At 50.8% G+C, this 26,106-nt stretch overlaps 4 protein-coding genes and 1 long non-coding RNA gene across 8 annotated transcripts; 2 read left to right on the top strand and 3 right to left on the bottom strand.

Moving 5' to 3' along the window:
• Positions 1-1,977: 1,977 nt before the first annotated feature.
• Positions 1,978-10,037, bottom strand: LOC308424864. The gene is made up of 3 exons (XR_013975143.1): positions 9,930-10,037; positions 7,158-7,399; positions 1,978-2,308 (listed from the first exon to the last, which is right to left on the bottom strand). It is a non-coding gene; the product is annotated as an uncharacterized lncRNA (long non-coding RNA).
• Positions 10,038-11,608: 1,571 nt separating this feature from the next.
• Positions 11,609-14,557, top strand: FAM110D (family with sequence similarity 110 member D). Of its 4 annotated transcripts, none has more exons than XM_080921629.1 (2): positions 11,609-11,709; positions 13,446-14,557. In XM_080921629.1, exon 2 carries the CDS (start codon positions 13,538-13,540, stop codon positions 14,351-14,353), a length of 816 nt encoding a protein of 271 aa, XP_080777755.1. In that variant the 5' UTR covers positions 11,609-11,709; positions 13,446-13,537; the 3' UTR covers positions 14,354-14,557. The 4 variants fall into 4 exon arrangements, with proteins under 4 accessions (XP_080777755.1, XP_080777758.1, XP_080777757.1 ...); XM_080921632.1 differs by having other exon boundaries at positions 11,661-11,762; XM_080921631.1 differs by lacking the exon at positions 11,609-11,709 and adding an exon at positions 11,727-12,778.
• Positions 14,558-15,656: 1,099 nt separating this feature from the next.
• LOC308424096 (uncharacterized protein C1orf232) lies at positions 15,657-18,658 on the bottom strand (the record flags this gene model as incomplete). The annotated part of the gene is made up of 4 exons (XM_080920985.1): positions 15,657-15,954; positions 17,083-17,180; positions 17,287-17,370; positions 18,575-18,658. The coding sequence occupies 4 exons, from the start codon at positions 18,656-18,658 to the stop codon at positions 15,657-15,659; spliced, it is 564 nt and encodes a 187-aa protein (XP_080777111.1).
• Positions 18,659-20,090: 1,432 nt separating this feature from the next.
• ZNF593 (zinc finger protein 593) lies at positions 20,091-20,874 on the top strand. Its single transcript, XM_080921094.1, has 3 exons — positions 20,091-20,353; positions 20,567-20,629; positions 20,722-20,874. Exons 1-3 carry the CDS (start codon positions 20,154-20,156, stop codon positions 20,861-20,863), a joined length of 405 nt encoding a protein of 134 aa, XP_080777220.1. The 5' UTR covers positions 20,091-20,153; the 3' UTR covers positions 20,864-20,874.
• Positions 20,875-21,259: 385 nt separating this feature from the next.
• Positions 21,260-22,325, bottom strand: ZNF593OS (ZNF593 opposite strand). The gene has a single exon (XM_080921095.1). It carries the CDS (start codon positions 21,492-21,494, stop codon positions 21,270-21,272), a length of 225 nt encoding a protein of 74 aa, XP_080777221.1. The 5' UTR covers positions 21,495-22,325; the 3' UTR covers positions 21,260-21,269.
• Between the last annotated feature and the right edge of the window lie 3,781 nt (positions 22,326-26,106).

Genomic DNA, 26,106 nt, shown 5'->3' with positions numbered 1-26,106 from the left:
TTACCCACCACCTCCTCTTTGCTTTCTACTTTAGAACTTCTCAAGTTGGCTTCCAAGGAGAGACTCTAGCATGGTTAGCAGGTCTCCTAGAGTTATGAGCAAAAGCTTAGGAATATGTGTTTGTAGGCCCGGCTGACCCTGAACTCTTGGTTCTCTTCCTTCAGCCTCCTGAATGCTGGGATTATATGAGTGCATCACCACACTCAACCAGCAGGTCCAAACACCCATGACCCACCCTTGAAAGACTGAACACATCTGTCACAAGTGCTCTGGGGCAAGGCACAGGACACTTGAAAGGAGGAATCGGAAGGCTCCCCCAGGGATTTGTTCCCCTCATCACCAGCCTGGAGTGGATAGGCTGTCTCCTAGGAGGTGACTCTTCTCCTCAGGGTCCACCTATCAGAATACACCAAATGCAACTACTGGAGTTAATCAAGGTGCTGGGCCTTCTCCAGCTGGCTCAAAGACTAACCCTCCTGGCCCTGCCTTTCCCAGTTCAGAGAGTAGAATTTCCTGAAGCTGAGAAACTGTGGCGCCTCCGCCCTGTGGTTCTCATTTCATAAACGGTGTAGATGAGCCCACACTTGCCTACTCTTCCTTCTCCAGGCCAGTGAGCTGTGTGTGTGTGTGTGTGTGTGTGTGTGTGTGTGTGTGAACTTTAGACCTAATTCACGTATTTATCTAGGCCTACATCTCAGCCTAGGCCCATGTCTTAGAGGAGAAACTTCCTGGCCTCAGGATTTCCTTTAAGTACATGGGCTTCAAAGAGTTCAAAGGGTCTTTGTAATAATTAATCATAGTGAGTGACCTGGGTATAATTCCTGCTGTGAAATTCAGAGGTTCTGCCCATTCCTGGAAAACTACTAGTGACAGCCACAAAGGAAAGCCACGTAGATCCTGCCCTTAACCAAGGAAGACACACAATTCACAGTTGGCAAGAAAAAAGCCAGAATGGAAACCGGCCCAGTTGCTAGAGTGCTTCCCTAGCACGGTCCGTTCAACCCCTGCTCTGCCTAAAATCAGGTGCAGAAAGAGGGTCATGAGTTAGAGGTCAGCCTGGGCTACTTATCAAGACCCTATCTCAAGAAAAAGAAAGAGGGCTGGGAATATAGCTCAGGTGTTAGAATGTTTTGCTAGCATCAATCCTCAGGAGAGAAAGCAAACAGTGTGGTGTGCATACTTGTGATCCCAACACTGGGAGGCAGGAGTTCAAGGTTAGCCAGCCTGGTCTATAAGAGACTCTGTCTCAAGAAAAGAAGAAAGAAAAGAAACAAATTAACCAAAAGAAAAACCAGAGGGCAGGGTGGAGAACATAGGAGTTGAGGAGTAAGAGGGATACACACTGTAAGAGGCTGGCCCAGCCTGGGCCCTGGGTTCAAGCCACAGAATGGGAAAAGAAATCAAAATGTGAGAGCTTTATGTGTGTATTGTCGTAAGTTGGTTGGTCTGTTTGTTGGTTGGTTTATTTGAGACATGGTTCCTCTGTGCAGCCCTGGCTGTCCTGGAACTCACTCTGTAGACCAGGCTAGCCTGAAACTCAAAGATCTGCCTGCCTCTGCCTCCTGAGTGCTGGGAGTAAAGGTGAACACTGTCTGGCATATTGTCATAAATTTGTTCCAGGATAGTGAGCTTTAGTAAATCTCAACTGAGCATGGTGGTACACCTACTTAGTAAGACTGTTTAGAAGGAGGAGGAAGAGGAAAACAAAGAAGGAAGGAAGGACTGATTAGCATTCTCAAACAGCAAGGATTAGAGACTGCATAAGTCCCATTTTAGTATGTAGATGTCTTTATTCTTTTTCACATCCCCATGACACTTAGAGAAAGATCTCTGGTCTCCTGGATTGAGGTTGGATGCAGAAAGCATCTTCCATGAAGATGGTCGCCAGCCAGGTCCGCAGGGTTCAGTATCTGCCATGGGAGCGGTCGGTCTTCATGCCCTATTCAAGCACATCTGGTGCCGAGAAGCCTTGTGGTCAGGACACTGGGCTGAGTTCTCATGCTTTCAACCACCTGTCCATGACCCCAGGCTCAAGTAAAGCCTTGGTCTCCACCCTGGGACAGATAAAGCCCAGTGTACGGAAATGGCAAAGGGAGACAACAAGCTCTACTGTGTGCAAGGCACTTTGTAACATGTTAAAGAAACACTCTTGAAGCTGGAATGATGGCTCAGAAGTTAAGAGCACTGGCTGCTGTTACAGAAGACCTTGATTCAATTCCCAGCACCCACATGGGGGCTCACAACCATTCATAACTCTGGTTCCAGGGAATGCCGTGTCTTCTTCTGGATCTTCGGGCATCAGGCATTCCTGTGGGGCAATACATACGTGCAGATGAACACACACACACACAAAATAAATAAAGAAAAAAATATAAAAAAATGTAAACTGCAATTCTCCAGAAAGATTTATCATTTCTGAAATGACATACGTCTAATGGTTTGGTGGGAAACTGAGAGTCTGCTGTAGCAAAAACATTTTAACACATCTCTCTTACTAATTGATAAAATAAGCAAAGTAAAAATATTAAGCAAAAATACAAATGTTTTGAATTGAGCAGTTAATGAGTTCTGTTTCAGTATTCTGTTTACTCCAAGTCAATCCAATAATTCACTGTTCCAATTGCTGTAGAATTAGATAAGTCTTCCTGCCATCCCAATGTCTTGCTATAGAATCTGTGTTGACCTCATACTCATGATCCTTCTGCCTCAGACTCTCACATGCTGGAATTAAAGGTATGTGCCATCTTGCCTGTCTGATGACAGTCACCAATATCAACCTTGCCACACATTCTGTAGTAGTTCCCACTGAGACAAACATTACATCCTACAGGGAAGGAAGCTCCTTAAACAACTCAAAAGAGCTTTAGGAAGTTCCTGAAACTGACTAGATTCACTAAGTGTTTTCTTCCCAAGAGGAGACAAACCAAGTTGCTGAGAGTCACTCCTAGACTAGCCAACCTGCACAGAGGACTCTGAGACCAGACCAGCTGCTTAAAAGAAGCAGAAACTAGCTGAGCTTCCTGGAAGAGGTTTAGAGCAACTGAGGCACCTGAAAAAGACACTCTCCAACCTGTTGAACCGCCTGCCAGCTGTACAGTGTGCTCCACGTTCCCAGCCTTTGGAGCTGTCAGCCAATTGGGGCGGGCTTTGGTGATGGGCCTGTCTTTGAGTCACTTCTGCCCCTGTAAATGACCCCTCACCCCTATTCATGTAACAACCCCAATAAAACCCACTAATTCCCCAAGTTGGAGTTTGGTGGTATCTGAACTTGGATCTACTGTGGGCTAGATATTTGGGATAAGTAGATGTGTTTTGCATGTTCCCTGGGAAAGTCTTGTCACAGGATAGTACACAGCGAGAGCTTAATGCATGTCAGGGATTAGCTGATCATAGCAGCAGAAATGCCTTTGCTCTTCGACTTTGACCTAGCCACTTAACTTTTGTGAGCTTCACATCCTAGGAGCGGCTGTAATAATACATGATTTTTCCAACTTGTTCTGCTAACCAAATTACAATAACATTGTAATCTCCCAGTAGGGACACTAACGAAGGAGTGGCTGTTGGTTAGCTACCTTTACGGAACACCCGGTGTCAGCATAAAGACATTAACCTTTCCAGGTGGCTTAGGGCATCAAGGACGTCTGTTTAGCTAGCCACATGTGCACCCTGAAGCTCTGGAAGTACAGGAAAGAAACAGGAGTTGAAGAGGGGTCAGGAAGGTATCCTGCCTGGTGCAGCCTGCCCCCTGGTGGACAAGCTTGGATAATCCTACACTTTCGGGGTGTCCAGGAACAAACCACTCCCTAGAGTTTCTGTACCGCACCAGTTGCACAAATTTGCCTGGGGTTTTGTAAGGTCTGGTGGGGTAACTTTGGAAGCAATATCATCATTGTGGTAACTTATCATGCGTGGTTAACCAAGACTTGGGCAACGCTATCTTCTGAAGGTCAATAGAAATGGCAGGGGCAAGCTCTCTGGCTGTCTTAGACCAAAGGGGGACAGCATGATTGGCAGCTAGCTCATTGCTCACACAAAGACTCATCCCCAGAGGCTTTCTGTTTGTTTGGATGCTGAAGACTGAGCCCATGCTAGTAAGCACTTTCCCAGTGCGCTGTAGCCTCAGTCTGTTTGAAGGCAGGACGGGACATCAACTGGCTTGACTTTTGTACCCCATCTTTTTTGGTCATCCACTACAGAGTGTTCTGGGCAGCGAGTGACCTTGGCAGCAGCCTTGGTGGACTTAGAGAAGGTGATTGTTGCTAAGTACCCTGACCATGTGTGGGTGGCAAGTCCTCCCTTGAAAACTGGTGCTCACCATTCCACCGTCCCCACTGAGGTAGAAGCTCTTTCTGAGGAAAATAAAGGATTGTGGGAGGGCCCAGCCATAGCCCACAGTTGGCAGCCTCAGTAGCAGCCTGCCCTCCCCCTCCTCTCAGCTCTCCCCTTCTTCAAGCCTCCATGGCTCCCCGCGTGGCACAGTGCAGACCCTCCCACTGTCAGACTGCCTGAGCACCTGGCTTCCACTCCCGTCTGCCGCCGGAGTTGGGTGACATGTCTGTTTACCATGATCAATTATCAATCAACACAGGGACTCCAAGAAGCACTTAGGAACCACACACACACACACACACACACACACACACACACACTGCTTCTTATCCCTGCTGTGCCCCAGAGGTCTTGTCCCTACTGAGAACCAGAGATGAGGGGCCTGGTAAGATGGGGTGTCAAGACTCTTTCTTCACTCTTTGGATACAAGAGGCAGCCATAGTTTTGTAATTCAAGGCAACGGCTAAGGACAAGTGTGGGGTCCCGGACTAAAGATGGCCGTAAGGAGCATGTGCTGCTCTTGCAGTGAACCATAGTGCAATTCCCAGCACCTACATCCAGGACTCACAACCATCAGTGACTCCAGCTCCAGGGAGTCCAATGCCCTCTTCTGGCCTCTGAGGTCACCTAACTGCTGTGAGAATTGTCACACACATACAGGAACACACACCTGCAATTAAAAAAAAAAAAGTGTGAGTGCTATAAAACCCAAAGATGTGGGGCTGGGGAGATGGCTCAGTGGTTAAGAGCACCGACTGCTCTTCCAGAGGTCCTGAGTTCAATTCCCAGCAACCACATGGTAGCTCACAACCATCTGTAATGAGATCTGATGCTCTCTTCTGGTGTGTGTGTGTGTGTGTGTGTGTGTGTGTGTGTGTGTGTGTGTGTATGACTCCCTAGGTCCGTGGAGTCCTGGTGAGCGAGCTGCTCTTGCCCTGACTCTCGCTTCCTATGTTTTTGTATTCTTCCCTGGACATGGTCCTTCGATCCCAGCACCCAGGAGGCAGAAGCAGGCAGACCTCTGAGTTCGAGGCCAGCCTGGTCTATAGAGAAAGTTCCAGGACAACCAGAAATACACAGAAAAACCCTAGCTGGAAAAATCAAATATACATACATACATACATACATACATAACACACACATACACACACACTTACAAACATACATATTTAATCTTAGTGTAGCTATTCATACCTGAGGGTGTGTATGTTTACCACTTGTATGCCTAGTGCCCTTGGAGGCCCGAAGAGGTCCCCTGGAGCAAGAGTTACAGTAGTTGTAAGCCACCATCATGATGCTGGGACCCAAACAATCAGTTGGCTGTACATTCTACAGTGCCGGAAATGGAACACAGCCTCTCACACATTCGAAGTGAATGACCTTCATCCCTCACGGTGGAATCTGAATAGCACTGAGGAAGCCAGAGGAGCCAGAAGATCAGACAATGAGAACAGAACCAATCACTGCCGTGTGCTGGGAAATGTGTGCTGTGTTCAAAGAGCAGGCCAGAGCCAGGTGTGTGGGGCATACCTACAATCACAGCACTTGGGAAGTGGAGGCAGGAGGGTCAGAAGATCAAGACCATTCTCATCTAATCTCTTCTGTCATTCTGGAGATAATAAGATCCTATTGCAGAGTGCTGGAGAGATGGTTCAGTGGTTAGAGCACTGACTGCTCTTCCAAAGGTCCTGAGTTCAATTCCCAGCAACCACATGGTGGTTCACCCATCTGTAATGAGATCTGAAGCCTTCTTCTGGTGTGTCTGAAGACAGAGACAGTGTACTCACGTACATGAAATAAATAAATTTATTTTTTTAAAAAAAATATCCTATTGTAAAGCAGAAAATCTAAAAGCAAAGAGCAGAGCAGGCTAGGAAACAAAAGTATCTGAAGGGAGCAAGACCAGAAGGAGGGAATAGGGGATAAGGTCACAGAGCTAATGGGCCACAGAAAACCTGCATGCCACCAAGAATGTTAGCTTCTTTGGGTTTTAGTTTGTTTTTTGTTTTTTGAGACATGGTTTCTCTGTGTAGCCCTGGATATCCTGGAACTAGGTCTGCACCAGTCTGATCTCGAGCTCAGGGATTCGTCTGCCTCTGTGTCTCCACTGCTGGGATTATTTTTTCAAAAGATTTATTTATGACATGTATATTATTTATCTTATATTTGTAAGTACATTGTAGCTGTCTTCAGACACACCAGAAGAAAGCATCAGATCCCATTAGAGATGATTGTGAGCTATTATGTAGTTGCTAAGAATCGAACTCAGGACCTCTGGAAGAGCAGCCAATAGGAGGTTGGCTTCTTTTGTGTGGAGGAATGAACCTCCTGGTAGTTCACCAATAGGCCAATGTTCTAGTATGGTTGTCTTCCAACGCACTTGACAGTGTATCACATGTGTGCTCTTGAAGGCTAGAACAGGGTGAGCTGCCACGGGAATACTGGGAATCAAACCTGGGTCCTCCACAAGAGAAGCCAGTGTTCTAACCACTGAGCCATCCCTACAGCCCCCGACATTGACTTTTATGAGGTGAGTTTTGAACAGACAAACCATAGAGTTGATGTGTATTTTTAAACTTGGTGTGTGTGTGTGTGTGTGTGTGTGTGTGTGTGTGTGTAGCACACACTCAGGAAGTAGAGGCAGGAGAGTCAAAGTTTAGGGTCATCTTTGACAAAGTGATAAAAGCACATAAGAGAAAAAAACTGGTCAATGCGAGTCTCAGGGGTCACTCATAGGCGTATGCACAGCACACACACCAACGACAAACTTTGATGGCTAATGCTGTCAAGAATCTAGAAACACCTAGGAGACCAGCCTCTGGACATACCCTCGAGGGATCCCCTGGATGATTGTCAGAGGTGGGAAGAGACTCCTCTGTGGGTAGCATTGTAGAATCGTTGTAGGTTGTGGTCCTCAACTGGGTAAGCAGGAGAAAGGACCCAGAACAGCTGCATTCAACCCTCTTCGCTTCCTCACTGTGGCTACGGTGCGATCAGCTGCTTCCTGTTCCGGGCACCACGACTTTCCTGCCACGGTAAGGAGACAAACCTTCCTTTCCTCAAGCTGATTCTGTAATGAGATTAAGTATCACAACTTAATGTGACAGGAAAAAAAGAAAGAAAAGAAGGAACAAAAACAAACAAGGAAAAAAAATCCCGTACACCACTGTGTGATCACGGAGGTGTTACTAACCCCTTTGTGTTAATAGGGCCAGGGTGATAACTCTATCATTGCTCTCTAAATGCTTAGTGTCTGTGGGGTCCTAGGTTTGGTCCCCAGGACTGTAAAAAAAAGGGGGGGATAAAGTAAAATTCATAAAATAATAATTCTACTTTACACAGGAGTTTATAAGGGAGGTACTGAGTATAAAGCACTTTTTTTGCACAGTACCTAGTACTGGAAACACTCATCAGTTGTATCTGGCTTTTATAGTAGGTGATCTGCACTGTGAGAGCAGACATCTTGTCTGTCTTTTCTGCATTGTTCACTAGCTGTGTAGGTGCTCAGAGGAATAAATGTTCAGTGTCATGGCATCTCCCTCTCTAGAAGCCCCACTGTGCATCTCTGTCCCAGTGGCGCTGGGGGGGCGCCAGAGCCACGCCCCTCTGTGGGGCAGCAGCCAGAGCCAGGCTATTGTTTGGGCTAAGATTCTTTCCCCAAAAGGAAAACCACAAATTAAAGAGGAACTTTGGCTCTGCTCTCTAGAATTGAGGGAGGCCACCAGCCTATCAAGGGGCCTCCTTCCAGGTCAGAGTCCTTACCTCAGGGCAAACCTAGTCCCCTCTCAACACTACACTTTCTGCATCCTCGTGTCTCTCTAAGCCTCTTGCCCTCCCTGAGACCCCAGCTCCTGCTGTCCTCTGACCTGAGGCTCCCAGGCTTTCTCCCCACAGAACAAACACCAATCCCTTCCAGGCCTTGCTCAAATCCCTTCTTTGAAGCCCCCCCCCAACCCAGGCAGAACAAATCGGCTCTACCCCACCCCCTGTCATCTGCTTTGTTCATTTCTCCGTGAGGAAGGGCTGATCTTCCTTTGCAGTCCCTCCTGTTCGATCTCTGCTGCCACCCTCCCGAGGAGTTCCTCAAGAGTTTGTGACCCCAGGCTGCTGACCCCACAGCACAGGGAAAGTGTCCAAAATGATCTGTCATCAGCAGCTGAGGGTGAGGCTAGGGGTTCGGGACAAAAGGCTCGGGTCAATCCAAGTCTGATGGCTGGCTGGTGGAGAGCCCAAGGGGAAGTCAGAATCATCCACCATGTCCAGAGCGCCATAAGGTGCTGGTGATTTCTCGGCCCACCCTTAAACTAGACAAAAGCCAGGTTTCACCATCCACATTTGACAAGAGCTGCCCAGAAAAGCCACATACATTGTTGTTGTTGTTGTTGTTGAAGGCTCAGTTTAAAAAAAAAAAAAAAGCGTTAAGTCAGGATTTGGATCAAGGGAGGGCTGAAGTGTGGCTGGCCATGGCCTTGGGGCTGGGACTGGCTGCAGAAAAGTAGACCGGAATCTCCTCTGTGACAATGGAGCCATGGAGTCTGTAGCGAAGCCAAACCGTGATTCCTGACACTGACTAGAGCTATTCCCAGCTTGGCGTCAACTCTCTGAGAGGAGCCACCTCTGACTCAGGCCCATTCCCAGTTCAGGTGCTCTGGGAATGAGCTCAGATATAGGAAGGAAACAGCCCTCAGACTTGGCCTCCCCCTCCCCCAGGTCCTAGCTGGTGGGCCGGAAGGAGCCACTTTAAAGTTCTCCCTGGAGACTCATGACCAGAAAGAGAGAGGATCCGGCTGGCCCTTGTGTAGTGCCCCTGAGAAAGGAGGGCAGCTGGACAGGGGGATGTGGGCCCCCATCCTCTTAGCACAGACATCCTCTTCTACTCTTTGTCTGCCTTACCCTCTCTCTCTAGCTCTTTGGGGTCTCTCACCTAGAGTCCAACCCACTAGCCTTCTTCCACGTGGGCCTGCTCAGGCTCCGTGGTCCAAGACTAGTGCCTACCCTTGAACACTTTGTCCACTGGCATCCTGGTGTGGGCACTGACACTTCAGACTGGGAGTCCCTGAGAGCACAGCTCTCAAGCTTTCCCACCCCCCACACAACTGAAGACCACCCCCTCCGAGAGCAATAACTATGGCACTGCCCCCTGACTAAGGCCCCCTCAGTCTCTGCTTTCTGACTGACCACTGAAGGGGGGAGCAGGTTCGTTTTAGAAGCATGGGAAAGAAGACATCTAGTCAGGATGACTTTTGTGGTACCCACTGGGTTCCCTTTCCAGTAGTCTAGCTTCTGTCCTTGATCCCCCAACACTGCTGTCATAGGCCCCCTGCCAGCCCCACCCGGATGCCCCGTAAAAACCAAAGGGATGGGGGGTGGGCAGCTTCAGTGAGACACTAGGCCTCATCCTCCCCTGGCAAGCCAGGTTTCCTGCCATTGACAGCATCCCGCCCAGCCTCCCCCCTGCTTAACCCTTTCATGCTTAGGACACAGGGCTACTGGCCTGTACCCCATCTAGAAGGGACCCTTTCGCTGGATTAAATAGTTGAATCATCGTGGGAGCTAAGGAGAGCAGCCCTTGGCACACAGTATTTTTCAGTAAAAGTCACCTGTTTGGCTGACGAAGTAGCTCGGTTGGCAGAGGCCTTGCTTCACATATACAGGGCCAGCGCTCCACCCCACAGCACCTACTGCCAAAGGTCAGGCATGGTGGCTCTAGAGGAGATAGGAGGATATAGAAGTTCAAGGCTAGCCTGAGCTACTTGAAACTCTACCTCAAAACAAAAGTAAGCTATTATTACTCCTCCTCGTGTGAATTTGGATAAGTCATCTCCCTGCCTAAACCTCCCATCTCTTCAGCCCTTAAGTGGGGAAAACAGTAAAACCTAATCCCCAAAGATGGATTGTGAGAGAGAACTTGAGAGTATTTTCTAGGACACCGCGACAACTCCGTTTTGTTAGGGACAAAAAAGAAGCAAACCCTTCCTTCATCACAGTGGGACAGGGATCCAGGGACAGGTCAGGGGCCAGGCTGGGAGGGGTCCAGGGCCAAGAACTGATCTTTGAACTCTGAGTAGCAGAGAGTTCATCTGTCCACAGGAGTGCTGTGGAAAGGGCTTCTTCATATAAACTGGGTCAGGGCCATCTGGCAGGCTCCCTAGGTATGAAGCCCAACACTCTTCCCTTCCTCTCCTCCTTGCTAGCTCCATGTGCCCTTAAGGAATGTTGTGTGCTCAGGAGTCCCATTCTGGTCCAGGTATAATAGTAGCATCCCCCAACCCCAGTGCTATGAGCTTTGGGGTCTTTGACTCTTGATCTTGCCAGACAGACAATGGGGGCAGAAGAGAGAGGGGATTTGGAGGGTCTGTGCAAGTCCCTCCAACTTTACTAACTTCCTTCCTCATTAAGTGGGGTTACTATTCCTGCAGAGTCCTACCTAGGTTCCACGGGAGGCGGCTCAAAGGAGATCAGAGAACATAGATGCAAATGCTCCTTGCAAACAGTAGAAGTGTCAGAAGGGAGGGAGAGGGTTTATGCTAAGTGGTTGGGCTGGTAGGGGGTGGGCCCACCGGGGAGAAAGGCTAAAACCAGAGCCCAGCACTGGCCTTTGAACTCTGGGTGCTAAGACAGTCACCTACTGAGAGGGCGGGGCTCCTTTGTGGATAGGGCTTCCCCTGGAGATGAATGACAGAGAAGAGTAGGCTAGAGCGTTAGGAGTCCCCAAGTGGGCAGCCAAAGGATAGAGGCTTAGCCCTAGAAGACCTCTTCCATCACACCCTCCTGTGAGCTCCATTTGCCAACGTTAAGGCTGCACCCCTGAATTCTTGCTTCACCCTCACGTCCCCTGCACACCTGCAGCACACTGCACCCACCCTTAGGGTGCAGATGCTGCAGCCCCCTTCTAGAAAGAGCAGGCTTCCCACACTCCAGCACCAGGACTAAAACAGGCCTAAACCTGAGAGAGGAGGAAGAAAAGCAAAAGGCACAGCACCCGTTTCTATCCTCTGTTCTACACCGGGGCATTGCTATTTCAGAGGGAGCCTGCAGAGCAGAAGGTCTTGTTTGGGGTTATGTTTCTTCAGCCCAAGTTTATGACGCCTCCGTGACAATCACTGAACCCGACAGAGACTATTTAACCATCTGTGAGGTAAAGCTGCAGGAACACGGCTCAAGGGTCCTGTCAGCACTAAGACTGGTCAGGAAGGAGTTAATTGAGTCTGAGCCCTGGGTCAGGAAGAGTTAACCTAGGGGGTGGAGGCTCTCTCGCTTTTCCTGTGGAGAGTAAGGCTTGGCGGCTACCAAAGTTACTCCCTAGTCCCCGCTGTCCTGTCTGCCTTCAGTCTGGGCAGAACCAGGGGACCACAGCAATCAGCGTCTCTCCACACAGAGGTGAGTGTTATCCCGAGCCCGATGCTGGGTGGGAGAGCAACTTTGGATTGATGGTAAGAAGGCTAGTGCCAAGCTATTAAACCTAGGAGCGCCGGTGTTCAGAGCCAAAGCTGGAGCAGATAGAGTAAGAATTTAGTAACTCTAGGGCTGGGAGAGGTTAGGCAGTGGAACAGAGAGGACAAGACTGGCTACCAGTCCAGGATGGGCTGTCTGTGGTCAAACATCAAAGCCAGCCCAGAAAACAGGGAACAGGCAGGGGACAGTAGACTATTTTGGTCCTTGTGTTTAGGGACTTTTTATAGCCTCTCTGCTCAGGGCTAAAGAAAGGAGAGAACAGAGGCCATCCACGAGGTCAGACAAGCTCACTGCCCTCCTGGGACCTTGGACTCTGACTGCCTGAGAGTAGTCTCTGAGAGAATAGAGGGGCACTAGGAGACTCATTGCTGCCTGGTTTCAACCATTCATATTCTAGTCAGATTCACCACATATGGGAGGCAGCACTACAGCTGAGGATGGGGCTGCAGGTTGCCAGGGTCTCTGCTCCAAGGCTTCGGTGAAGCGGAGAGGGCACCCCTTCTTCACACACCCTCCCCTAGTTTGTTCCTTTGTTGCCTCCGGATCCAAGGTTCCTTCAGTCCCCGGAACCAATAAGTCCCTCTCAGCTGTATGGGAACGGGAAATGGGAAGGCAGGGATGGGTGTGTTGAGCCATGTGGGTGGCCCATTCTGTTAGCCGACAAGGGAACTGTCAGCTCATGATTTACCTTCCCCCCTGCCCTTTTCCACAGCACAAGGGAAGTAAAGGAGAAAGGCCAGAGGTTTCTGGATGGGAAGGCGACAGGGACCCTGAGGGCCAATTTCTGGGTGCCAGTTATCTGGAAGAATCGGGGGGGGGGGACCAATAATCGAGATTAAGGATTCCTGCCCGGTTTTATAACAGCAAGATCAGAAACCAAACCCCAGAGGGAAACGTTCTGATAGGCCATCAGGGAGTCCAAGCTGACTTAGATCTGCACGGTAAAACAAGAAATCTGGATTCCAAGGCGGTACCCTAACTCTCAAAAGCGCTGGTATAAACCCATTCCGTTTTAGGCCATTGTCCTAGCTTCTGAACTGTAAGTGTGTGTGTGTGGGGGGGGGTTGTTGGACAGAACGGTGTTTACAGTTAGGCTTTCTGGGACTCCCCTTGGCAGGGGCACGGAGTGACTGCCAGTCGCGAACTGATATGGTCTATGGACCACCTCCCTCTCCTTCCTGAATAGCCCTGCCCGGCCTGGGCAAGGAAGCTGGCAGCAGTTCCTAGAGACTTCTACCCTATGGTTATGTCCCTGACCTCGGAGCTTGGGGGCGGGAAGGGTGGGTCGGCTGCAGCCAGCCTGTGGCTGGGGAGCCTCCTTGTCTTGGGTTTGAAGCTACACTGTTGGGAAGAGGTATTTTTTCCGGTTAAGACCGATTTCGGGAATCGGGCTAGGACCCGCCTGATTTTCCTTTCCAAGAGTCCTGAAGGCTTGTCCTGTGTGCATGACCCCGTGGCCAGATTGGGATGTTCTCAAAGGGGCCTAGATGCCCCCTCCCCAAGAACCACCCAATGCCTCTAAAGGATTGGAAGGGAGGTTTTACCTTCTGCTCCCTGGGCATGGCACCAGTTGGTGGGGGAGGGGTGACCGGCTGATCCTCTACTGAGGAATGCCTGCGGGAGAGGGACAGGAACTGCCTACTTTTCCTCTCTCCCTACAGGCGCTAGGAACCTAGGGAATTGTTCGCTGCTCCTTAGCTACCTGTGCGTCCTTCACTGTGTATGGAGCACTGACCTGCCCAGTTCCGTTAAGATGCTCCTGGCCTCACCCACTACACCATCGAGGGGACGAACTCCCAGCGCCGTGGAAAGGCTGGAGGCCGACAAAGCCAAGTACGTCAAGACGCACCAGGTGATAGTACGTCGTCAGGAGCCAGCCTTGCGCGGGGGACCAGGACCGCTGACGCCACACCCTTGCTATGAGCTGGAGGCCTCGGCATCGCCCAGAACGCCTGGGCCTGCCCGCCGGAGTAGCGGCAGGCGACAGCCAAGACCTGACTCCCTTATCTTCTACCGCCAGAAGCGGGACTGCAAGGCTTCGGTGAACAAAGAGAACGCCAAGGGCCAGGGGTTAGTACGACGCCTCTTCCTGGGTGCCACCCGCGACGCTGCTCCGAGCAGCCCGGCACCTACAGAGAGACCTGGGGCTCCCGCGGGGTGGGCTGGGTCCCCAGATACCCCGGAGGCGCCAGGGAAGCGCGCACTGTGTCCCACGTGCTCGCTGCCACTGTCGGAGAAGGAGCGATTCTTCAACTACTGCGGCTTGGAGCGCGCGCTGGTGGAGGTGCTGGGCGCCGAGCGCTTCTCTCCGCAGAGCTGGGGCGCAGAGCACAGCCCTCAGGTCGCAACGTCGCCGCCTCCCGGCTCCGGGGACACCAGCGATTGGACATCCAGCGACAGGGACGCGGGTAGCCCGGACTGTGCGGGCGGTGGCGGGGGCTCGGAGGCGGCGGGGTCGGCGCGGGACGAACGACCCACGGTGTCGGTGGTGGAACGCAACGCGCGCGTCATCCAGTGGTTGTATGGATGCCAGCGCGCGCGCGCCCCGCCGCGCGAGTCTGAGGTGTGACCACCACCACACGGGAAGACGGCTTCCCGGACAGCTCGCCTCGTCCGTGAACAAACCCTTTCCCTGGATTTTAGGATCCCCGATCTGCACACTGAGCAAGCGGGACCACAGGGGCCAGGTGCGAGCTGTGGAAAGGGTTAGAGTGGCCGCGTGGTCACTCTAGAAGCTAAATGTGAGCAGCGATGGACTTGGGGTGGGAGATGAGCGAACTACTGAATAAAGCTAAAATGTTATTTAATAAAAGGGCCACGTGTTTGGCTTAGAGGGCAGATGTTAAGGGAAAGGGAGAACCGGTTTGCGTGGCTGAGTGTGTGGGTTTTGGGCGTGGGTTCAGGCTGAGTGTATGAGCTTGACCAAGCGGGGGCCTTGGTCAGTTATTAAAAGAACTAGAAGACAGCGTTCTGGAGGAGCTGTAATGCGTGCGGCCAATGTGCTTGGAATATAGAAAGAGCTCAGTACATTGTAGCTTGTTTGAATTACCCAGGATCCTCGGTGCTTCGGACCCCTGCCCCGCCCTCACGGAGTCCCGAGGTAAGAAAGGCTGAGGCTTGGAGGATCACGGGGACACCTTTAAGTCAGGATTCGGAACTTTCTGCTACTATTGTCTGTGTGTGTCCCAGGTCAGCCTCACCCTGTCAGCAACCACTGGGGATTGAACACAGGATTTCATGCAGCTGGAAGCCCTTCACCAACAGAGCTATATGCCCAGCAGGGTTCCTTTTTCTCAGGCGACACAAAGTCTCGGGTTTTCCCCGCAGGTTTCCTGTCGAAGCCTTTGTTCAGGATTCTCCTGATTTCCTTCCCTAGCTCTGCATTCTTCTCCAGGAAAATTTCCCCAAATTCCCCATGTACTCTGAGCTCCCACAGGTAGCCCTGTTTTGTGCCTCAACAAAACCTTATATGGGACCCGCTGGTAGAGAGCAACCTCGTTGGTTCAGCATTTTGTGTGTGTGTGTGTGTGTGTGTGTGTGTGTGTGTATTTCGAAATCGCATGCGCCGTTAGGCCACCAGCAGGGTTTGTTGAATGAAATGAAGCTGGACAGGGAAGTGGAGTCTGTCTTCTGGGCTTTCTGGAAAGTCGCACCTTAAATCTGGTGCCACCCATGCTGTCACCTGGAGTCCTTGACGCTTGTGTCAGTAAAGAAGGTAAGGAACCCTTTAGCCAGACATCCCCCTACACAGGTCGCCCACCTAAAAGTAGCTTTTTCTGTTGTCCGAAAAAAATGTACACAGTCACACTGAGTGTCGATCCAGGAGATTTTATAGGAGGTAGGGAAAGACGGGCGCCACCAAGGCTGCTCCGCTAGTCGCCCTTGGGCGCGGCCTTCACCCTCATCTCTGCCAGTTTGTGGGTGAGGAAACCCCACTTGAAGCCTGCCGCGGGATCCGTCTCCCGTGTCTCGGGGCACTCGGTGGCCTCCTCGGCAGGCTTGTCCTGAGGCTCCGGGTCCCGCTCCGCGGTGGTCTCCACGCCGCGCAGCATGGACGCTGCCGCCTGCTGCTGCTGCTGCCACCTGCTGGCGAACGCGTCCCAGAATCCCGGTCCGCGCGGCTCGGTCTCGGCTGCGGCCGCCTGCGAGGAAGGGGGAGCAGCCAGCGGGCTGCAGGAGAGGACGGGGGTCAGCGGGATGGCCCGGGGTCCCAGAGAGGGGCAGTGGACAGAAGAAAGGACAAGCAGTGGGACCAAAGGAGTCGGGGCAAGGTCAGGGCCTGCTAGCAAGAGGAGGCGGAGACAGGAGAGGTGAGAGCGGGCTGGGCAGAGGGGAACCGGGACATGGAGTTTGGAGAAGTGACTCAAGCCAGGTCTGGAAAGCCAGGGAGGGTCTCCGAGAGAAGGGCACGAGAGAGTTAGGATGGGCTTGTTTAGGTCCTATAGGAGGGAAACCCCCGATAGGGGAGAGAGCCAAATGAACAAAGTGGTTAGGCTTGAGGGAAAGAGGAATTTGATACGCGGAGAAAGTGGAAGAAATCCTGACACAGATGCTTAGAAGCATCTGTTAGGGGGCTTAGGGGTTAGGGTTAGGGTTAGGGTTAGGGTTAGGGGGAGTCGACTTGGAGAAGATCTGTCAAGAAGGGGTAATAAGGCTTGAAGAAGGAACTTAGCTTCTGGACAAGTCCTCGGAGAACCGGGACTGGAAGGTGGAGGAGGAGTGGGCAGGACTCCTGAGGCCGTAGGGAAGAAGGGAATGGGGTGGGTGGGTGCACGGGGCTGAAAGCAGGCAGACATGCTGAGTGTGTAAGAAACAAAGCCAGTTAGAGATGAAGCCCCAATTCATCTCCATATTAATGTTCTCAATATTAAAGACCTTATCAAACAATGCTTTCTAAACTGTGCCTTGGGGTCCTCTGGGATCCTCAGGCCTCCAATGGGCACCAAGAGAATCAGAAGAAGGGGAATCTACGCTGGTGACAAGCTGCTTTGGAGTGTGAGGATTTACCTTCTAGTCCACCCTTCCCTTGTCTCAAGCACCTAGAAAGATCTCTCCTGTCCTGAGTTCAAGGGAGACGGCTGTCCTCAGGAGGAGAGAGAAACCACCCATAAGGACTGCCCCTTACCTCGGTCCCAAGAGATCTAACCACATCTCCCACACAGATCTGCTGTATTCTGATAGGAGAAAGCAGCCTGGGACTGTCCCTATGAAGCCCCGCGGGATTAGAAGGACAGAAGGAGCCATCGCGGTAGAAGAGAGATCCTAGGCCCCTCCCAGCCCTGCCCCCTAAGGACATACTGATCAGCACAGGGCTCCGGCGGCAGCAGTTTGTCCTCATCTTCTTTGTTAAACAGAGATGACATTGTCAGCCAGCCTTTCACCCCAACCCCCTGAACCTGGGAGGAAAGAGCCAGGAGTCAGGAACAGGATGAGATGCAGCCTCCAGGGCTTCACCACAGCCTCTGTCAGGCTTCCCAGTCTTGGATGGAAGGTTGAACTCACTCTGCGGGCCAGCTGTGACATGGGGTTGAATGTCTCCTCCGTGGGTTCTGCCGCCTCAGACTCCACCAATGCTGGGCTCTCCCTCTGGGACACAAGATAACCCCCCCAACCACAGCATGAGAGGAGGCCCCATTGCTAACCTGTGCACACACACACTTGGCAGTCTGTGTACCACAGAAGCACATCTGTGCACCCTGCATCTGCACCAGAGCCCATGGGGATGCTCACAGACACACTTCTCACAAGCACAGGCCTGCATGGTAAATCTCTGCAAATACCCTCGAGCACACATATCTGCCCAAACACATCCATGAGTTCAAAACCTTGGACGAGGGCACACTACATACACTGCTACAGACACACATGCCTCTTTGCAGCTAGAATTTTCGGCCTGTAGAGCCGGGGATGTGCTGTCAGGCACCCACACAAAGAGTACTCATGTGGTTAAGCAACTCATTCACATATCTTCTTCTCTTTCGGGAAGCTGGCTAAACAGAGACCTAGGCACAGCACTCCAAATTTCTCCCACTGACCAAACATAACACGGGTAAGTGCCTACACGAAAGCATACAGAATCCTGTTCAAAACACGCATCCATGAAAACTCACTAAATCCAGTTCACACCCGTACTGGGGTTCCCACAGGGACACTAATGGCAGATTTTCCTACAGACACATCTATGGAAACCCAGCCTTGGACACCAACCTGTCCAGTCAGATGCTTATCCACCCCCTCACCGGGCTAGTTCCTCCCCCTGCCACATCTATTTGTGTAACTGCCATTTACCACAATGTCTAGACGTACAGTGTCTTTATTTCAAAGTCCTTTTTGACCTCCCTGTCTTTTGACAACCAAGGATGGTCTAAGTATGACTTTGACCGGATGCTGCTACTGTGGTCCACAGAGAGTAAGAGCCACTCCCCTCGCCTGTAAACTGGACCTCATTGCTCTTCAGGCAAGGGATCCTACTTTTGCTTAGCTTTGTCCACTAGAAAGCTCTGGAAAGCATAACGTACTTTCGTGTCTACTGCCAAGTGATGGAACAATCTTTATCGTACGGCAGCTCATGAGGTCCTTGGAGTCCGTGACTGCTCCTCTGAGGGCCCTGGCTCTCCCTGTTCTCATTTGCCTGAACATCTTCATCTCCTTATCATTGCACTGTGCTGTTCTTAATCCCACCTACAACTTCTGCACACATGAATCTATCTTCTTCCCCAGCCTACTCAACGCTCTCCAGACACCCTACCTCTGCTGTCTGTCTGTCCTGGAAGACACGGACAGTACCCACCTCCTCTGCCAGGTCCTCTTCAGAGTCACCACTCAGAGTCTGTAGCACTTTGGACTTGTAAGTTTTCCAGAAGGCTTGGCTCATGGTTGCAGGGGAAAGGGGCCTGGCACCCAGGCCCAGAAGGTGGTAGGTAGTTCAGTGGGCACCGGTGGCTCTGGCTCCAGAAACTTGGAAGAACCAAGAGCCTGTCCCAGGGATCCGGTGACTTCATGAAAGATGCACCAGTCTGTCTCCAGCTGGCACAGGGCCAAGCAGGTAAACCTGATCCCAGTGATTCTGAGGTTGGGGCAGGCTTGTGCCATCTCAGCTCCTGGTCTTGACCCATATTGGCCAAAGTTAATGGAGTCAGCTTTTTGGAGTCTGTTTTCCTGCCTGCACTCGGGGATACTGATGATGCTTTACCTCTTCGAATAGCTGTAGAGAAAGCTTTCCACTCAAAGTCTTGAGTCCAGGAGCCACACCTCTGCATCCCGTGATTGCAGCCATTCTAGCTAAGTCCTTGTCAGGGTCCCACCCTGTGTCTGCCCCATCCTCATGAACGGGAGTGGGAAGATCCCAGGCCTCCAGTCTGCAAGCGCCCTGGGCTTCCATTTCACTCTTGGTCTGGCCTAGAAACCTGTTCTCCCCAGGGATGCACGTGCCTGACCAACTCCCTGTTTCCTGGCAACTGGTTCCAAAGAGCCAGAACTCTGAATTATTGCTGAGGTCCTCTGTCCCCATATAGTAGAGCTGGCTCTGGCCAGCCTGAGAGGCACCAGGCCAAGATGAGTGAAGGCACTACTTCTTGGTCATTTTCCCCTTTCCTGCCAGCCCTCTCCTGGAGCCTGAACATAGAGAAAGAAAGCAGAGATTGGGGGGGGGGTCTTCTAGGGACATTTCCTCTTGGGCTAGGGATGCAGTGCCCCACCCCAAACTCACTGAGCATCAACCCCAGTTCTGAAAAACCAACCAACCAACCAAGCAATCAACCAAGTAAGCAAGCAACAAAACAACAGACAAAAGGCTTTTTGTAAGAACTGAGCATTCTTCAAGGACAGACCCCCTTATGTGGTAGATTCATTGTGAAACAATTTTCTGCTCTTTGCCTCAGGAATTTGCTTGTGAGTAGAGGTAGGGACAGAGGAGAGAAGTAAAACGCCAGGGATAGGGCTGGGGGTAAGAAGGACTCTTTGTTTGAACCTAGGGGTTATCTCTGTGTGACCCATCCATGATTCCACACTAATTCTCATTTATGAAGTAATTTATTCATGGCACAGGCATCAGTGCTGTCCAGAGACGTTAAAAGCATCCCCTACCACTGAAATCCGAGGTGTGGAAACCGGGAAGTGATGATGGGGCGGACCGGCTCCCCCAGGTCTGCTCTTGCTCCTCCAGAGCCCAGTGACTATCATCGACGACCACGTGGGGGCGCTCAAGCAGCCAACCCGCCAGTGACGTCATCAGAGGCAGTCTGTCCAATCCCGCTCCGCCCCCGGAGAGCGTCTCGTGACGTCATTGAGCGGCCCGGAAGCGCCGACACGTGTGGGTCTTTTCCCCTACTCCCTCTTTCTTGGTTTTGTGTGTGTCTCTGTCGCTGATCATGGGTCGCTCCCGGCGGACCGGCGCGCATCGAGCACATTCCTTAGCCCGCCAGATGAAGGCCAAGAAGCGGCGGCCGGACCTGGATGAGATTCATCGCGAGCTGAGGCCGCAGGGGCTCACACGGCCCAAGCCAGAGCCAGACGCAGAGCCCGACCCGGACCTGCCAGGGGGCGGCTTGCATCGCTGTCTGGCCTGCGCGTGAGTCCATCCAGGGGCGGAGCAGGGTCTGAGGTACCAGCCCGGAGCGACGAGGTCCGGGCCGAGAACCGCTAGAAGCTTCTGTCTTGGGTCAGCCCGTCTCTCATCCCTTTGGGCTCAGAATCTGATGTCTGGCAAAGAGCTAGGGCCAGGGAGGTAGGCATACCAGAAACCTCACCCCTTCACTTTCTCCTTCATCCTACATCCCTGCAGGAGGTACTTCATCGATTCTGCCAACCTGAAGACCCATTTCCGATCCAAAGACCACAAGAAAAGGTATGAAGGGGTCAAGAGGGCTGGTGGGTAGGTGCCATGCAGGAAGGTTTTGCACTTGGTGAGTTCCGATCTCCTACTCTTCTTTCTCCCAGGCTGAAGCAACTGAGTGTCGAACCCTACAGTCAGGAAGAGGCTGAGAGGGCAGCGGGCATGGGCTCTTATGTGCAACCCCAGCGGCTGGGCGTGCCCACGGAAGTTTCCACTGAGGTTCCTGAGATGGACACATCCACCTGAGTGGCCTAAGGATGCAGGGAAGAGAAACTGCCCATGGGCAGTGGTTCATCGGCCAGACTGAGTGTGTGTGTTCTTTGGGTTTGGGGTATTCAGAGATGCCCTCTTCTGGGTGTTCTGCCCAAAATAAAGGACCTGGACGAGAGGGCGCATCTCCGGTACTAACTTCCCTTACTAGGGGCTTCTGGGCCAAGATTCTACTCCCTACTAGATCCGGCTTTGCAACGTGTATCCTCCGCCTACTTCTTTGAATCTGGGTTGGAGTCTAGGCACCGTGTAAAACTGGGGAGTAGGATCTAGCAATGGCAGAGACTAATCCCCAAGGGGGAAAACATGGGCTTCTGATATTGCAGCCTCCCTCCCCAGAGTCACCTACCTCCAAGCCTGGGTAAGAGGCTACCCCGCCTCATCATGGAGCCCGTGATGGTTGCCGTTGCTTCACCATCTTCCATACAGCATAGCAGGAGCCACCTAATCCGAGGACAGCCAACAACGTAGCCACAATCCCAACCAGCGGACTCCGGGGCTCGGCCTTCAGCTCCCCAGCCACCTGCATCTGGGAGGACACAGAAGGTGCAAATGAACAGGAAGGGGATAAGATGGCGCAGCTGGGTAAAGACGATACGGACGCCATTTCTGCCCCAGGGAGATTCCACCCCAATCTTTCTCGCCTCACTGCCCATCTGGGTCCTGGCTAGTCAGGCAGCAGGGAACGTGACAGTCTGGCTGTTGGGGTTACCAGCCCTGTCGTTGGGGGAAGTGGGGAAGAAGAGGTCAGTAGTGCTGAAAGCCAGTATTTAGATTTACTTACCTGTAGCACCCGGAAGTAGCCAGGAGTCAGGCGTCGGAATCTCATAGTGGGGCCACTGGTCTTCCCTGTTGGCCTGTGAAATGGGAGCAGAAATGATGAATAGATGTCGCCCAGGGTACCAAGAAGTGGTAACCAGAGCGTGCGTAAGGTCCCTGACCTATTTGTCTGGGCACTGTGTGCTCAGAGGATGCTCACCGATGCTGGCTTACCCGAGTCTGGCAGGGGGCGGGGCAGCTGGATCTTTAAATCGGGTCCCTTCCCCCCCTGCCTGCTGCTGCCTTGCCAGCCTTAGGGGCAGCTGTCAGGAGAGATCAGCATCAGGTCTGAGTAGCAGCTCCTCCCCCATTCACCAGAGAGGCCAGGCCAGGCAGGCAAAGCCTTGGCTGGCAGTGCCCAGGACTCCAGGCATCAGACGGGTACTGGGCAACCTTGCTTAGGCCTAGTCTGGACCATATGTGAGCATTCTGCAAAAGAGGTCATATGACTTTTAGCCACTTTGCCATTTGGGTTCTGTAAATTCAACCACCTTGGTGGGAGAGTACGCTTCATTCATCCCCAGAGATGGAGCTCCCACAGGAACATCTCTTTTGTGGGGCTTGAGAATGGTCAAAGGATTTGCTCATGCCATTAAGCTGTCTATAATATTGTGTTAAAGAAAAGGTTAACAACATTTATTTGTGTGTGTGTGTTTTATGTATTTCGTTATCTTGCCCTTTTATTTGAGGCAGAATCTTTTGAGACAGACAAAGCAGCCCCCTGGCTTTTTTGGAACTCACTCTGTAGATTATGCTGGCTTTGCACTCACAGAGATCCGCCTGCCTCTGCCTCAAGATTGCTGAGATTAAAGTTTTAGGCCAGCATGCCTAACTTTTTGTTCTCTGTAAAATGAGAAACAGGGCAGTTTTCGGAATAGTGTGTAGAATAGGTAAAGAGTAAGAGGGCTGTGTGCAGGGATTGAGTGTCCTTTGCAGGCTCTGGAATGGATCCCCAGCATCACAAAGAAGAGAAAGGAAAAGTAGGTAAAGAACGTTAGCTGGGCCTGGTGGCACGAGTGTGTAATCCCAGCACTCCAGAGGCAGAGGAAGGTGGATCTCTGTGAGTTAGAGGCCAGCCTGGTCCACAGAGTGAGTTCCAGGACAGCCAGGGTTATGTAATGACATCCTGTCTCAAACAAACAGAACAACAACAGGGCAGCAGAGGTGGCTCAGTGGTTAAGAGATGCATACAGCTCTGAAAAGGAAAGAAACAGTTTACCATTGTTTTGAAACTGCTGGTCCTTAGCCTACTCTCAACCCCACCTGATGGCATTCTTTGACTCAGGTACCCTGATGTCATGTAGTTGCAGCCATTGGTTAGGTACCTTGTGTGTCTGTCAGACTTTGGATGACCGAATGGCCGCTATCTGTTCTTGGTCTGCTGACCCAGACTTCTCTGACACGCTTCTGTATTTCCTACCTTACTGCTGTTTGCTAATTAATCTGCGAGAAGAGGGCTGAGTACATGGTTGTATGTTGGAACACATGCCGAGCATGGAAGGCCTGAAGTTCAGTTCCCAGCACCACAGAACGGAAGTGATAAGTTAGACCACCCTACCAAATATTTGGGTTTTTTTTTCTTTTGCCTACCGAATTGCCTGTAGCCAGATTTTTTTTAATGTAATTTCTCTCTCTTTTTTTAAAAGATTTATTTATTATATGTAAGTACACTGTAGCTGTTTTTAGACACCAGAAGAGGGCATCAGATCTCATTACAGATGGTTGTGAGCCACCACGTGGTTGCTGGGATTTGGACTCAAGACCTCTGGAAGAGCGGTCAGTGCTCTAACCACTGAGCCATCTCTCCAGCCCAATATTCCTGTTTTGAGACAGCGCCTCTGTAGTCCCACTGTCCTAGAACTCATCCTGTAGAAGTTAGCCTCAAACTCACGTCCCCTTGCCTCTCCCAAGTGCTGGAGTTAGATGGTGTTCCCACTATACTTGTCTAGTGCTCTTTAAAATAAATATACTTAAAAATCTATGCATAATTACACTAACACTATTGGAGTGCATAATGCTTTGGTGTGTGTGTGGCAGTCACAGAATCACAGGTAGGAATCAGTTCTTCATGTGGGTCCTAGAAATTGAAGTCAGGTTGTCAGGCTTCGGGACAGGCAGGGTGCCTTTACCAACAGAACAATCTCATCAGCCGTTTGATGTTTCCATTCAAGATGAAAAATGATGCCCTAATACCACTAAAAAGTAAGATTTAACTTTCATTCTTCTATGCTGTTTATTAATAAGTACTTCAGCTAATCACATTTGTGCCTTGGGTTAAAAAAAGTTTTTTAAGAAAAAGTTTAAAATTTTTTTATGTGTATGTTTGCCTGCATGCATGTCTGTGTACCATGATCATGCCTGGTTACATCAGAGGCCAGAAGGGATCATTGAATCCCTGGAACCAGAGTCAAAGGCAGTTGAGCTGCTATTTGGGTGGTGGGAACTGAACCCAAGTCCTCAGTTTTTACCACTGAGCCACCTCTGCAGCCTTTGTGCTTTTCGAGACAGGTGTGCCACCATACCTGTTCAGCATTCTCTAAAAAGAAATATAAATAAAATATATATTACATGCTTACATTAAAATTTTTATTGGGGTGCATCAGTAGGTTGCCGCATAGTTCTGATTGTCCTGAAGCTCACATTGTAGACCAGGCTGGCCTTGAACTCTCAGAACCCACCTACCTCTTCCTCTTGAGTGCTAGGATTAAGGCGTACACTGCCACAGCTGGTCATAAATCTGTGTCTTGTTCTAACTGTTGGTGTAATTCCAAACACTTTTGTGCTTTTTAAAAGATGTATTTCTTTTGGGCTAAAGAGATGGCTCCACTGCTCACAACCAAAAATACAAGATTTATTTATTTTTATGTATGTGAGTACACTGTCTCTGTCTTCAGACACACCAGAAGAGGGCGTTGGATCCCACTACAGATGGTTGTGAGTCACCATGTAGTTGCTGGGAATTGAACTCTGGACCTCTGGAAGAGCAGACAGTGCTCTTAACCTCTTAGTCATCTCTCCAGAGCCATTTTGTGCTTTTTTTTTTTTTTTAATAAATATTTTGTGAGTATGGGTGTTTGCCTGTGTTATGTACAATGTTCATGCCAGAAGAGGATGTCAGATCCCCTGGAACTGGAGTTAGGACAGTTGTGAGTCAAGGAATTGAACTCAGTTCTCTCTGCCTGTTCTTTTGCTTTTTTTTCTTAAGATTTATTTATTTCATGTATATGAGTACACTGTATTCAGACACACCAGAAGAGGGCATCAGATCCCATTACAGATGGTTGTGAACCACCATGTGGTTGCTGGGAATTGAACTCAGGACCTCTGGAAGAGCAGTGAATGCTCTTAACCACTGAGCCATCTCTTCAGCCCCCTCTGCCTGTTCTTAACTGTTGGCCATTTCTCCATCTCTAATTGCTTTGTGCTTTTAAAACCATCATTCTAGCTGGCTCTGTGTTACAAACTGTGATGGGAAACTGAGGCAGAAAAAAATCACTGGAACCCATGAGTTGGAGAGCAGTCTGAGCGACACAGGACAAATGAAAAGCATCTTTAAAATTGTAGCAAGAATAAAACTGCTTTCAGGAGGCAGCTAATATATCTGCAAACGTCTCTCAGGAGTGGCCGGAGAGTTTCCTCTTCACTTACTATGGAAACCAATAAAGGCCCTTTGTGCCCTAAAATAAGTAGTAACTGCACTGTCTTACTTTGAGAAAGGGCCTCTAAATCTCAAGATTGTCAAAGGGGCAGAGTTCCACCCTGACGCTTTTGTTTACTTGGATTTTAGTTTCTGTTGTTTCATTTTTTTGGGGGGAATGGGCTCACTCATCAAGGAGTTCAGGCCCTCCTTGAATGTAAGCGATCCACCTCCTTCCTCCTCCAGAATCCTGAGATTACACTGTTTACAGCAGTCATTTGCTCAGAAACTCGCAAATGGCCCATGAAGCAGGGACTGTTATGCCCTGGAACTGAGCTCCCCGGAAGTTAGTTCAGCTGTCTGAGTGACAACTGCAGATGGTAATATTGAGATACCTCGGGGACCTAGGGGTGGGTGGGTGGGGACTAGTCATGTGTTTTGTTTTTTGTGCCAACCATTCACCTTTTTTGGGGGTGTGTGTGCTGAGAGGTCAGGGTCCTTTCGGCTGGGACACAGACCTAGTTGCTTGGGTTTTGTTTTATTGATATTTGAGACAAGTCTTGATACACAGCCCTGGCTAGCCTGGAACTCACTATGTAGACCAGGCTAACGTCAAACTTCCAGGGATCCTCCTTGGTGAGGCCAGTTTTGAATGGAATCCCCTGCCAGTTCCGGACTGCCTGAGTCACACCCCTTGGCGCCAGCCCAGGAGTCCAGCAGCTTAGCTGCCAAAGTCCTAGGATGCCAGAGGGGCTGGGCAGGA

The sequence above is a fragment of the Micromys minutus genome (genome assembly GCF_963924665.1).
Source record: "Micromys minutus genome assembly, chromosome: 9".
NCBI lineage: Eukaryota > Metazoa > Chordata > Mammalia > Rodentia > Muridae > Micromys > Micromys minutus.
This window is presented reverse-complemented; position numbering and strand designations above follow the sequence as displayed.

Excerpts from the sequence above, each read along its gene's own strand:
- FAM110D (XM_080921629.1), top strand. The coding sequence starts at position 13,538 with ATGCTCCTGGCCTCACCCACTACACCATCGAGGGGACGAACTCCCAGC.
- ZNF593 (XM_080921094.1), top strand. The coding sequence starts at position 20,154 with ATGGGTCGCTCCCGGCGGACCGGCGCGCATCGAGCACATTCCTTAGCC. Across the intron at positions 20,354-20,566 it reads CATCGCTGTCTGGCCTGCGC|GAGGTACTTCATCGATTCTG; the intron begins GTGAGTCCATCC and ends ACATCCCTGCAG. Across the intron at positions 20,630-20,721 it reads TCCAAAGACCACAAGAAAAG|GCTGAAGCAACTGAGTGTCG; the intron begins GTATGAAGGGGT and ends TCTTTCTCCCAG.
- ZNF593OS (XM_080921095.1), bottom strand. The coding sequence starts at position 21,494 with ATGGCGTCCGTATCGTCTTTACCCAGCTGCGCCATCTTATCCCCTTCC.